The sequence below is a fragment of the Coregonus clupeaformis genome, chromosome 23, assembly GCF_020615455.1.
Source record: "Coregonus clupeaformis isolate EN_2021a chromosome 23, ASM2061545v1, whole genome shotgun sequence".
Lineage (NCBI taxonomy): Eukaryota > Metazoa > Chordata > Actinopteri > Salmoniformes > Salmonidae > Coregonus > Coregonus clupeaformis.
In genome coordinates, this window is record NC_059214.1 from 20,180,798 (window position 1) to 20,192,897 (window position 12,100).

General features: G+C 42.8%; 1 protein-coding gene across 1 annotated transcript in view; it reads left to right on the forward strand.

The window, feature by feature from the left end:
- LOC121536814 (sodium channel protein type 2 subunit alpha) overlaps positions 1 to 12,100 on the forward strand; it is a 74,388-nt gene that overhangs the window by 39,338 nt on the left and 22,950 nt on the right. The window contains exons 12-21 of the mRNA XM_041844385.2: positions 308 to 679; positions 1,177 to 1,309; positions 1,428 to 1,666; positions 1,769 to 1,942; positions 2,079 to 2,435; positions 2,549 to 3,040; positions 6,656 to 6,788; positions 7,012 to 7,166; positions 7,446 to 7,619; positions 10,659 to 10,781. Coding sequence (XP_041700319.1) covers positions 308 to 679; positions 1,177 to 1,309; positions 1,428 to 1,666; positions 1,769 to 1,942; positions 2,079 to 2,435; positions 2,549 to 3,040; positions 6,656 to 6,788; positions 7,012 to 7,166; positions 7,446 to 7,619; positions 10,659 to 10,781 — 2,352 coding nt within the window. The remainder of the gene's footprint in view (positions 1 to 307; positions 680 to 1,176; positions 1,310 to 1,427; positions 1,667 to 1,768; positions 1,943 to 2,078; positions 2,436 to 2,548; positions 3,041 to 6,655; positions 6,789 to 7,011; positions 7,167 to 7,445; positions 7,620 to 10,658; positions 10,782 to 12,100) is intronic.

A 12,100-nucleotide genomic window follows, 5' to 3' on the forward strand; every position in this document is an offset into this window, starting at 1 on the left:
CACCATCATCTTTCAATTCCACAATTTCCTTATCATCGTAATCACTATCATCAGCAGCAGCAGCAGAAGCAGCAGAAGCAGCAGCATTGTGCTTATCATCATAATCATCATTATCCTCTTCATCATGCTCTTGCACATTTCCTTTTATATTATCCATGAGGTCATCCTCTAGATAATCAACATCATTGCATCATCTTCATCAAAATCATCATCATCTACAGGACCCACTCTTCCATCTTAAATTACTCCACTTCTTAACCCATGCTTATACCAGTGATAGGCACTGAGGAATATCTTTCTCTCCCAGTCCTTCCTGAGTATCCGTGGACCCCTGTTGTCATCCAGACGGAACAGCCAGGCTAGCCTCTTCAGCTTCCGGGACCGAGCGCAAGACATGGGCTCGGAGAATGACTTTGCCGACGACGAGAACAGCACTTTCGAGGACAACGACAGTCGCCGGGGCTCTCTGTTTGTCCCCCGGCGGAGTGACCGGCGCTCCAGCAACCTGAGCCAGAACAGCATGTCGTCACACGTCCTGCTGCCGGCCAATGGGAAGAAGCACAGCTCCGTGGACTGCAACGGGGTGGTGTCCCTGGTGGGCAGGGCTTCACTTCCCACATCACCTGAGGGACTCCTTCTGCCAGAGGTGACGGTAGATAAGGCCTCTACCGATGACAACGTAAGGAAGTGTGGTTTAGCCTGGATGGCCTAGACCAGCTCTGTGCTGTCTCCACCTACCGAGCCTCTACTGTAGTTCTGCTGTGGTGTTGTAGTGTGTCTCTTGTTGGTTTCCCTTCTCTCTTTCTGACTAGATGTGTTTTCCTTGGTCTTATACTGTATACACGACATGTACACACAAAAAAATAACATTTGTTTTAAAAAATGTAATAGAAGGCAGTATAAACATATCTAGTTTTCATATAGATTGTGTAATATTCCATATTTGTACGAACCTATTTCAATATTTCTATTGATGTGATTGCAAATACAGTATTTTTTGGGTTTAACAGATAACATCCTGGTTAAGCGATTATTAAGCCTCTTAAACATAGCCATCTTTTGTCGGTAACTTTGTGCTAACTGCTGATGCAATTGGTTTGTGATGACTTATCAATCCATTGAAGATGCTTCCAAATGATGTAACTTTATGTAACAGATGAATCTATGTACGTCCAGGGCAACACCACGGAGACAGAGTACAGGAAGGCCCAAAGTGGATCGTACCAGGCCTCTATGGACTTCCTGGAGGACCCAGGGGCCAGGCAGAGGGCCTTCAGTGTAGCTAGTGTTCTAACTAACACTATGGAAGGTGTGTACGACTATGCCATACCCTAGACACCCCCTAAAACAAATAGCATGAATAGACAAAATGAGGACACATTCATAAAACAAATGTTTTTCTGTTATTTCTCCTCTATATGTATCAGAACTTGAAGAGTCGAGACAGAAGTGCCCTCCTTGCTGGTACAAGTTCTCCAACACCTTCCTCATCTGGGACTGTTGTCCAGCGTGGCTGAGGATCAAGAAGATAGTCAAGATGATCGTGATGGACCCGTTTGTAGACCTGACTATCACCATTTGCATTGTTATGAACACAGTGTTCATGGCTATGGAGCACCACCCAATGTCTGGGGATTTCAACAAAATGCTTTCTATGGGAAACCTGGTACGTCATTCTTTTTTGCCATATCACTTTGAATCGGCCATTTTAGACCCACCATGACATGTTAATTACTGTTGTCACTGTTTTGTGTGTTGTTTTACTCAGGTGTTCACGGGTATCTTCACAGCTGAGATGTGTTTCAAGATTATTGCTTTGGATCCGTACTGTTATTTTAAGGAAGGCTGGAATATATTTGATGGTATCATTGTCAGTTTGAGCTTGATGGAGCTTGGCTTGGCCAACGTGCCTGGAATGTCTGTCCTCAGATCATTCCGATTGGTAAGAGCAGAGCATTGACACTCCAGCACAGCATCCAATATGCTGCATGTTCAGTCAATAATCACTGGTAAAAAGTAGACTGTGAACATATTGGAATAGCAATGAATATTAATCCTATTCTCATTTTTGTATGCAGCTGAGAGTATTCAAACTGGCCAAGTCTTGGCCCACACTGAACATGCTGATCAAGATCATTGGTAACTCAGTGGGGGCTCTGGGTAACCTCACCCTGGTCCTGGCCATCATCGTCTTCATCTTCGCCGTGGTGGGCATGCAGCTGTTTGGGAAGAGCTACAGAGACTGTGTGTGTAAGATCTCTACAGACTGTACACTGCCCCGCTGGCACATGCATGACTTCTTCCACTCCTTCCTGATTGTGTTTCGGGTGCTGTGCGGGGAGTGGATCGAGACCATGTGGGACTGCATGGAGGTGGCTGGCCAGAGCATGTGTCTCATCGTCTTTATGATGGTCATGGTCATTGGGAACCTGGTGGTAAGTTTTCAGCTCTATGCTGTATCTGTATTACTGTTAATCCACTGTAAGTTTTTATCAATTACAGTAACTTTGAAACATAATGTGTGTGTGTTTGTGTGTGTGTGTGACAGGTCCTGAATCTGTTCCTGGCCTTGCTGCTGAGCTCGTTCAGTGCTGATAACCTGGCGGCCACGGATGATGACAGCGAGATGAACAATCTGACGGTGGCCATAGGCCGCATCCACCAGGGTATCGCCTTCGTCAAGGCCTTGGTGCGCCGCTCCTTCCACAGCATATGTCTGAGGAAAAAGAAGGGGAGCCTGAATGAGGACAAGCCCCTGGATGACCTCCATAAAACCAACTACAACTCCAACCACACCACTGTGGAGATCATGAAAGACCCTGAATACGTGAAGGATGACAACGGCACCACCGGTGGGGTTGGAGTGGGCAGCAATGCAGCAGGGAAGTACATAGTCAACGACAACACTGACTACATGCAGTTCATCCACAACCCCAGTCTGACTGTCACAGTGCCCATCGCTGTGGGGGAGTCGGACTTTGAGAACCTCAACACTGAGGACTTCAGCAGCGATTCCTCGGACATAGAGGGAAGCAAAGAGGTGAGCATGTTCACTTGGTTTGGTCTGGCATGATTCTATGTGGAAGTAGTACACAGTCTGAAATTCTTGTACATAGTTTGAAATCAACTGTTGATCTAGGTTTACGATTTGAAAAAAAAGACAGTGACGTTATGAGCTTCAAAAAGACAGTGATATTATGCAAATATCTGCTTGTTTGCTCTTGTTTGTCCACATTATCTAACATAATTACATTGGAATGACTCATTAGAGATGATTGCACTTTTTCCAAGTGATGCAGTATCTGCAAATTGTGACAGCCAGAGCCAGGTGATGCTCAAATATTATAATGTAATATTGTGCGTGTTTGGCACATTAGAGCTTAGAAAGAGGGAATTGCTGGCCTTTCACTCGCTGTTCATTCGGGTGTTAATCAGTTGTAAGTTATGGACGTAGAACAGCTGCATATGTACAAGGTTGCCAACATGTAATGACCACACTCAAAGAATTCCCCAAAATTATGCACAATTATGAAAATACTGTCATTATATTTTATCCAGGGAACAATAACATTTAGTCACTCCAGTTCCCTTATCACAGTTTTAGATCATGTACAGTATTGATGTCAATGAGAGATATGCAAGTCGGGGTAATTTCTCAGATCTCATGTTAGGCTTGGGCCGTTAGTGATCACTACGTTTCTGTATAACTTCCGATGTCTCATCTATCAATGGCTCCTAATTTTATGGCCTAGGCTGACAAAATAGAGCGAGAGGCAAATAGAATATGAACGATGGATGAAGACCGATTCAGATATTGGCTGTTGTGTGGTCCTCTGCGGATGCATTTGTTGTTTCAGATAAGTAGGAACTTCCATTGCAGTGGTCATGCTGGTGCACTTAACCTATGGTGCATGGCAAGCAAAGTATGAGCATGTGACATTATGGATCCCCTGGAGTCCCTGTATACCATGACCCTTTAACGAGGAGAAGCCTGAGAGACAGGAAAATACTTTTCTTCAAATTACATTATGTGCCATTTAAGTCTGAGTGCTATGCAGCGACATCCTCCTCTTTAGGGAGCTTTAATGCCTTGTGTTGTAGATAGCCAGCCCCCCCCCCCCTCTCTCTCTCTCTCTCGCTCTCGCTCTCGCTCTCGCTCTCGCTCTCTCTCTCAGAATATGGTATAAACTGAGGGCCTACTGTGAATTAGTATCTATGGTAACATTGCAGTCAGACAATCATAAAATGTCACTGTTACAGTGTAATTTAGCTGATGTTGTTTTACGGTGCTGTTCATGTTGTTATGATACTGTAATTACTATTTATTATTTAACAATAATGACTGTTGTAAATTTGGTGAGATTGTATTTCCTTCACTTGTAAGTGTACTTTCTGAGAGGTTAATATGTGACTAACATGCTTTGCTTCCAGACCAGGTAGCATGTGGGACAGTAACTTACCACACTTAACCCCATTTGTTATTGCAGCTGTTTCACAGACGCTCTCAAGGTTTTCAATGAGAGGAGACTTGTAAGACCACTTTATTGTACATAACACTAACCATGGAGGTTGCCTATTCCATTTACCAAAAAGGAACAACCTTTTTATTGGATTGCTCATCTATGTTTGTTTCTGCTTGATCATACTTTACTCCCTACTTCATTTATATTCATTCAGCAGCCGTTCTGATGCTGCCAACCCTGATGTTTTTTTCTTCCATTTTTGATATAAGGCTTCTTTGCAATACTTCCTTTTTTAATGAATGATCAACACCACTGTTTCCATCAACAGTTCAGCCCATGGTTATTCTTTTGTTTTGTTCCTTTGGTTTGGTTTTGTCTTGGGGACTGGATTGCTCAGCAGCCAGAGAGCACCTGGAGCTTAACAAATCTGACTGAAATGCTGTAGAGTAATGGATTTTGAAGATCAAAATTCATTGGAGGACAAATATTATCCATAATGGAATGATGAAAGCAGATGATTACAAATGCTTGTTTTTAAGAAGAACATAATTATTTCAATCAGCTGGGTTTCCAAAATAAATGTTGTTGCTAGTAGGCATACCGTTATTAATGATAGTGCAGGTAAGAATACAGAGCATAAATACTACTTTTATATAGTAATGACTAATTATAATTTACTTAGGTAGCTGAATAAGCTCAAGTCCAAAAGAGGTGCAACTTCTTTGGTTACTACTAATAACAGATAGTAGAGTATATTGTACAGCATATGGAAATGAGAAGACATCGTAGTGCCTACAATAGTACCTAAATTGAAGGTCAAACATCTCTATGATTGCAGTAGCATAGTCAAATTGAGTATTCAGCGCATATATCATTGTAGCATGCACATCATTCCCCATTCTGCATTAGCTAGGTCCCATGACAGCTCAGTGCTGTTGCACTCTCCAGAAAGGCATTAAGGCTGCTCTCAGTTCAAGGCTGTTGGAAGACACACCCAGTAGAAAGACACCAAGTGCTTGAGGAGACACGGTGAATAAGCTAATTATTGACAAACCTCATACAATTGGCCCATGTTTGAATATTGTCAAGTGTATTAGATGTTTGACATCATTGCATGGTGAAGTTGATATATTTTGTAATCCAGCAAACCTCTTCTAAAAGCAGCTTTCCTCTAGTTATTGCACTGTATTTAGGACATTTTCTAAGCACTATTTTCTATTGTCAGACATTGGAAAGAGTGGGGGGGCAGAGGAAAGAGTGCCTCCTACTGGCCCAAAACCACTTCCAGCAGCATCTGGTCTCCCATCCAGGGACCGACCAGTACCAACCCTGCTTAGCTTTTAGAGGCAAGCCAGCACTTTTAGAGGCAAGCCAGCAGTGGGATGCAGGGTGGTATGCTGCTGGTTTATTGTGTGATCCACATTGGTCCAAAAATCACAAAGGCCTTTGTAAAACCATATAGGATCTATAACTACATTGTTTCCCCAATAAAACCACATTACTCTCTCAACTTATCTTGTCTCAGGTGTTTAATGCCCTGTCTCCAGGGAAGGTTTGAGTGATTAGGCGGTCCTAATCTGACACTAGCCAGCCTGGAATGCAGACTCCTTAATGCCTGTCTTGGTTAAAGTGCACAACACTGTTATATCTGCTGTTAAGCTAATGCAGGCTACCCTCTTTTTAAATGAATGAGGCTTGTCTACTGCTTAGCAACTGGACATATGTGTTTTCATGTCAATGAGGGAAATGTAAAGGGGGAAAAAACAGTTTGTTTGGGTCAAAAAGTCCTGGACATGAAAATACTGGCGCACACAGGCTTGGTTCAAACACACACTTTTAGAGAAAGCATGCCATATGACTAAAGTGAAATCATTTTTACCTACAGCCTTTATCGAGATACAAATATATTTTCCAACAGTATACCAGCATCTGTTAGCCTACAATTTGACTTTCCAAACTATACGTGTCTCATCTCCTAAGTCTGTAGGTACTTTGATTGATTCTGCATGAAATGTTACAACTCTAAACAAAGACAAAGACCCTGTGAGCTTACATATGGCAAGCACCCTTGCATCACTGGGTGACCCATTGTAATGAGGCTCAGTATGTCAGCTCCCGGGCAAATGCTGGATTCCCAGGCCCTGTCACGGGTGTGTTATGCTAATGTTGCTCTGGCTTCGCTCCCCTTGCAGCAGCTAGCTAAAGACCGTCCACTGAGCTCATCAGAGGGCAGTACAGTGGACATCAGGCCCCCAGGAGAGAGAGAGGGCTTGGTGGACATGGAGCCTGAGGAGTCCATGGAAGCTGAAGGATGCTTCACTGATGGTGAGAGATACAATAGGCTACATCTCAGGATGTGGGTATTGTTTTTTTGTGAATGGCTTCAGGCATAACAAGCTGGAACCCAGAAATAGAATGGGTCTGATCAGAAAATAGTTAGACATTCGTCATGGGCATTTCTCTAGGAATGAGGTGATCTTTATAATAGAATCATAAGACACAAATATAACAGAAGTATTATCTGTTAACCAATGTTGTCTGCTTTCAGACTGTGTCCGTAGATTCCAATGCTGCCAAGTGAACGTCGATGAGGGCAAGTGGAAGATGTGGTGGACATTGAGGAAGACCTGCTTCAGGATAGTGGAGCACAACTGGTTCGAGAGCTTTATCATCTTCATGATCCTGCTCAGCAGTGGAGCGCTGGTGAGTGGGGAAGTAATGATTTGGGGAAGGATCTGAGGCTATGAGAGAGAGGGCAGGCAGATTATCCTCCATTGTCTGACTTACAGTAGTACCCTTATGAGAAACAATGGAGTAGAAATGCTGTGAGGGTTGTTCTGTGCTTAGTACTGTGTAATTGACCATTCTGTGATCCTTGACACAGAATTAACTGGTAACAGATCTGATGAGGCAGCAGCAGCTGCTCTGGTGTATGAGATTAGTGTGGGTTATAGGAAGTGATTTGGTTGTGTTTACACCAAGGCATTTGAGGACATCTACATCGAACAGAGGAAGACCATTAAGACTGTGTTGGAGTTTGCAGACAAAGTCTTCACCTACATCTTTATCCTGGAGATGTTGCTGAAGTGGGTGGCCTATGGATTCGCCAAATACTTCACCAACACCTGGTGCTGGTTGGACTTCCTTATTGTTGACGTAGGTCTTTTTTAAAACTATGTCTTCACTTGCACAATAAATATATACAGTTGAAGTCGGAAGTTTACATACACTTAGGTTGGAGTCATTAAAACTCATTTTTCAACCACTCCACAAATTTCTTGTTAACAAACTATAGTTTTGGCAAGTCAGTCTACTGTGTGCATGACACAAGTAATTTTTCCAACAATTGTTTACAGACAAATTATTTCACTTATAATTCACTGTATCACAATTCAAGTGACTCAGAAGTTTACATACACTAAGTTGACTGTGCTTTTAAACAGCTTGGAAAATTCCAGAAAATGATGTCATTGCTTTAGAAGCTTCTGATAGGCTAATTGACATAATTTGAGTAAATTGGAGGTGTAACTGGGGATGTATTTCAAGGCCTACCTTCAAACTCAGTGCCTCTTTGCTTGACATCATGGGAAAATCAAAAGAAATCAGCCAAAACCTCCCAATTTCTTTTTTTAGACCTCCACAAGTCTGGTTCTTCCTTGGGAGCAATTTCCAAACGCCTGAAGGTACCACGTTCATCTGTACAAACAATAGTACGCAAGTATAAACACCATGGGACCACGCAGCCGTCATACCGCTCAGGAAGGAGACGCGTTCTGTCTCCTAGAGATGGACGTACTTTGGTGCGAAAAGTGTCAATCAATCCCAGAACAACAGCAAAGGACATCGCTAGAGGAAACAGGTACAAAAGTATCTATGTCCACAGTAAAACGAGTCCTATATCCACATAACCTGAAAGGCCGCTCAGCAACGACGAAGCCACTGCTCCAAAACCGCCAAAAAAAGCCAGACTACAGTTTGCAACTGCACATGGGGACAAAGATTGTACTTTTTGGAGAAATGTCCTCTGGTCTGATGAAACAAAAATATAATTGTTTGGCCATAATGACCATCGTTATGTTTGGAGGAAAAAGGTGGTAGCTTGCAAGCCGAAGAACACCATCCCAACCATGAAGCACGGGGTGGCAGCATCATGCTGTGGGGGTGCTTTGCTGCAGGATGGACTGGTGCACTTCACCAAATAGATGGCATCATGAGGAAGGAAAATTATGTGAATATATTGTAGCAACATCTCAAGACATCAGTCAGGAAGTTAAAGCTTGGTCGCAAATGGGTCTTCCAAATGGACAATGACCCCAAATGTCTGGCAAAATGTCTTAAGGACAACAAAGTCAACGTATTGGAGTGGCCATCACAAAGCCCTGACCTCAATCCTATAGAACATTTGTGGGCAGAACTGAACAAGTGTGTGCGAGCAAGGAGGCCTACAAACCTGACTCAGTTACACTTAGTTGCTTTTGGAAGGCTACACAAAACGTTTGACCCAAGTTAAACAATTTAAAGGCAATGCTACCAAATACTAATTGAGTGTATGTAAACTTCTGACCCACTGGGAATGTGATGAAAGAAATAAAATATGAAATAAATAATTCTCTCTACTATTATTCTGACCTTTCATATTCTTAAAATAAAGTGGTGATCCTAACTGACCTAAGACAAGGAATTTTTACTAGGATTATATGTCAGGAATTGTGAAAAACTGAGTTTAAATGTATTTGGCTAAGGTGCATGTAAACTTCCGACTTCAACTGTGTGTATATATATATACACTACCGGTCAAAAGTTTTAGAACACCTACTCCTTCAAGGGCTTTTCTTTATTTGTACTATTTTCTACATTGTAGAATAATAGTGAAGACATCAAAACTATGAAATAACACATATGGAATCATGTAGTAACCAAAAAAGTATTTAACAGATCAAAATATATTTAATGTTTGAGATTCTTCAAATAGCCACCCTTTGCCTTGATAACAGCTTTGCACACTCTTGGCATTCTTTCAACCAGCAGTTCATTAGAGTTACCAGCCTCAGAAATTGCAGCCCAAATAAATGCTTCACAGAGTTCCAGTAACAGACACATCTCAACATGTTCAGAGGAGACTGTGTTAATCAGGCCTTCATGGTCGAATTGCTGCAAAGAAATCACTACTAAAGGACACCAATAAGAAGAAGAGACTTACTTGGGCCAAGAAACATGAGCAATGGACATTAGACTGGTGGAAATTTGTCCTTTGGTCTGATGAGTCCAAATTTGAGATTTTTTGTTCCAACCGCCGTGTTTTTGTGAGACTATGTGTGGGTGAACGGATGATCTCCGCATGTGTATTTCCCACCGTAAAGCATGGAGGAGGTGTTATGGTGTGGGGGTGCTTTGCTGGTGACACTGTCTGTGATTTATTTAGAATTCAACTTAACCAGCATGGCTACCACAGCATTCTGCAGCGATACGCCATCCCATCTGGTTTGGGCTTAGTGGGACTATAATTTGTTGTTCAACAGGACAATGACCCAACACACCTCCAGGCTGTGTAAGGGCTATTTGACCAAGAAGGAGAGTGATGGAGTGCTGCATCAGATGACCTGGCCTCCACAATCCCCCGACCTCAACCAAATTGAGATGGTTTGGGATGAGTCTGACGGCAGAGTCAAGGAAAAGCAGCCAACAAGTGCTCAGCATATGTGGGAACTCCTTCAAGACTGTTGGAAAAGCATTCCAGGTGAAGCTGGTTGAGAGAATACCAATAGTGTGCAAAGCTGTCATCAAGGCAAAGGGGGGCTATTTGAAGAATATCAAATATAAAATATATTTGGATTTGTTTAACACTTTTCTGGTTACTACATGATTCCATATGTGTTATTTCATAGTTTTGATGTCTTCACTATTATTCTACAATGTAGAAAATAGTAAAAATAAAGAAAAATTGTTGAATGAGTAGGTGTTCTAAAACCTTTGACCAGTAGTGTGTATATATATAGCCAGAGTAAAGTCAAAATCACCTTGTAATTGCAAAATCATTGTAATGTCGTTTCATTGCTGAAATGATAATGTAATGTAGTTAAGGCGAGACAGTGAACCATTGCCTGGTTTAAAACATATCTTTGAGACAGAGGCTAGCCTCCACTGAGTGTCAATCAGGTAGTCGCGTGTCTCATGATGACATCATTGTGTTTACAGGTCTCTTTGGTCAGTCTTGTGGCCAACGCCCTGGGCTACGCTGAGCTGAGTGCCATCAAGTCCCTGAGGACTCTGCGAGCGCTGAGGCCCCTGAGAGCGCTGTCCCGCTTCGAGGGCATGAGGGTAAGAGTCAGCAGACCTGGGGCCTCATTTATAACCATTGTGTAAATTTAACACTAAATATATGTGTGTGCCATTTCTGAAAAGATATTGAGATTTACAGTGAGGGAAAAAAGTATTTGATCCCCTGCTGATTTTGTACGTTTGCCCACTGACAAGGACATGATCAGTCTATAATTTTAATGGTAGGTTTATTTGAACAGTGAGAGACAGAATAACAACAACAAAAATACAGAAAAACGCATGTCAAAAATGTTATAAATTGATTTGCATTTTAATGAGGGAAATAAGTATTTGACCCCCTCTCAATCAGAAAGATTTCTGGCTCTCAGGTGTCTTTTATACAGGTAACGAGCTGAGATTAGGAGCACACTCTTAAAGGGAGTGCTCCTAATCTCAGCTTGTTACCTGTATAAAAAACACCTGTCCACAGAAGCAATCAATCAATCAGATTCCAAACTCTCCACCATGGCCAAGACCAAAGAGCTCTCTAAGGATGTCAGGGGCAAGATTGTAGACCTACACAAGGCTGGAATGGGCTACAAGACCATCACCAAGCAGCTTGGTGAGAAGGTGACAACAGTTGGTGTGATCATTCGCAAATGGAAGAAACACAAAATAACTGTCAATCTCACTCGGCCTGGGGCTCCATGCAAGATCTCACCTCGTGGAGTTGATAATGAGAACGGTAAGGAATCAGCCCAGAACTACAGGGGAGGACCTTTTCAATGATCTCAAGGCAGCTGGGACCATAGTCACCAAGAAAACAATTGGTAACACATTACGCCGTGAAGGACTGAAATCCTGCAGCACCCGCAAGGTCCCCCTGCTCAAGAAAGCACATATACAGGGCCGTCTGAAGTTTGCCAATGAACATCTGAATGATTCAGAGGAGAACTGGGTGAAAGTGTTGTGGTCAGATGAGACCAAAATTGAGCTCTTTGGCATCAACTCAACTCGCCGTGTTTGGAGGAGGAGGAATGCTGCCTATGACCCCAAGAACACCATCCCCACCGTCAAACATGGAGGTGGAAACATTATGCTTTGGGGGTGTTTTTCTGCTAAGGGGACAGTACAACTTCACCGCATCAAAGGGACGATGGACGGGGTCATGTACCGTCAAATCTTGGGTGAGAACCACCTACCCTCAGCCAGGGCATTGAAAATGGGTCGTGGATGGGTATTCCAGCATGACAATGACCCAAAACACACGGCCAAGGCAACAAAGGAGTGGCTCAAGAAGAGGCACATTAAGGTCGTGGAGTGGCCTAGCCAGTCTCCAGACCTTAATCCCATAGAAAATCTGTGGAGGGAGCTGAAGG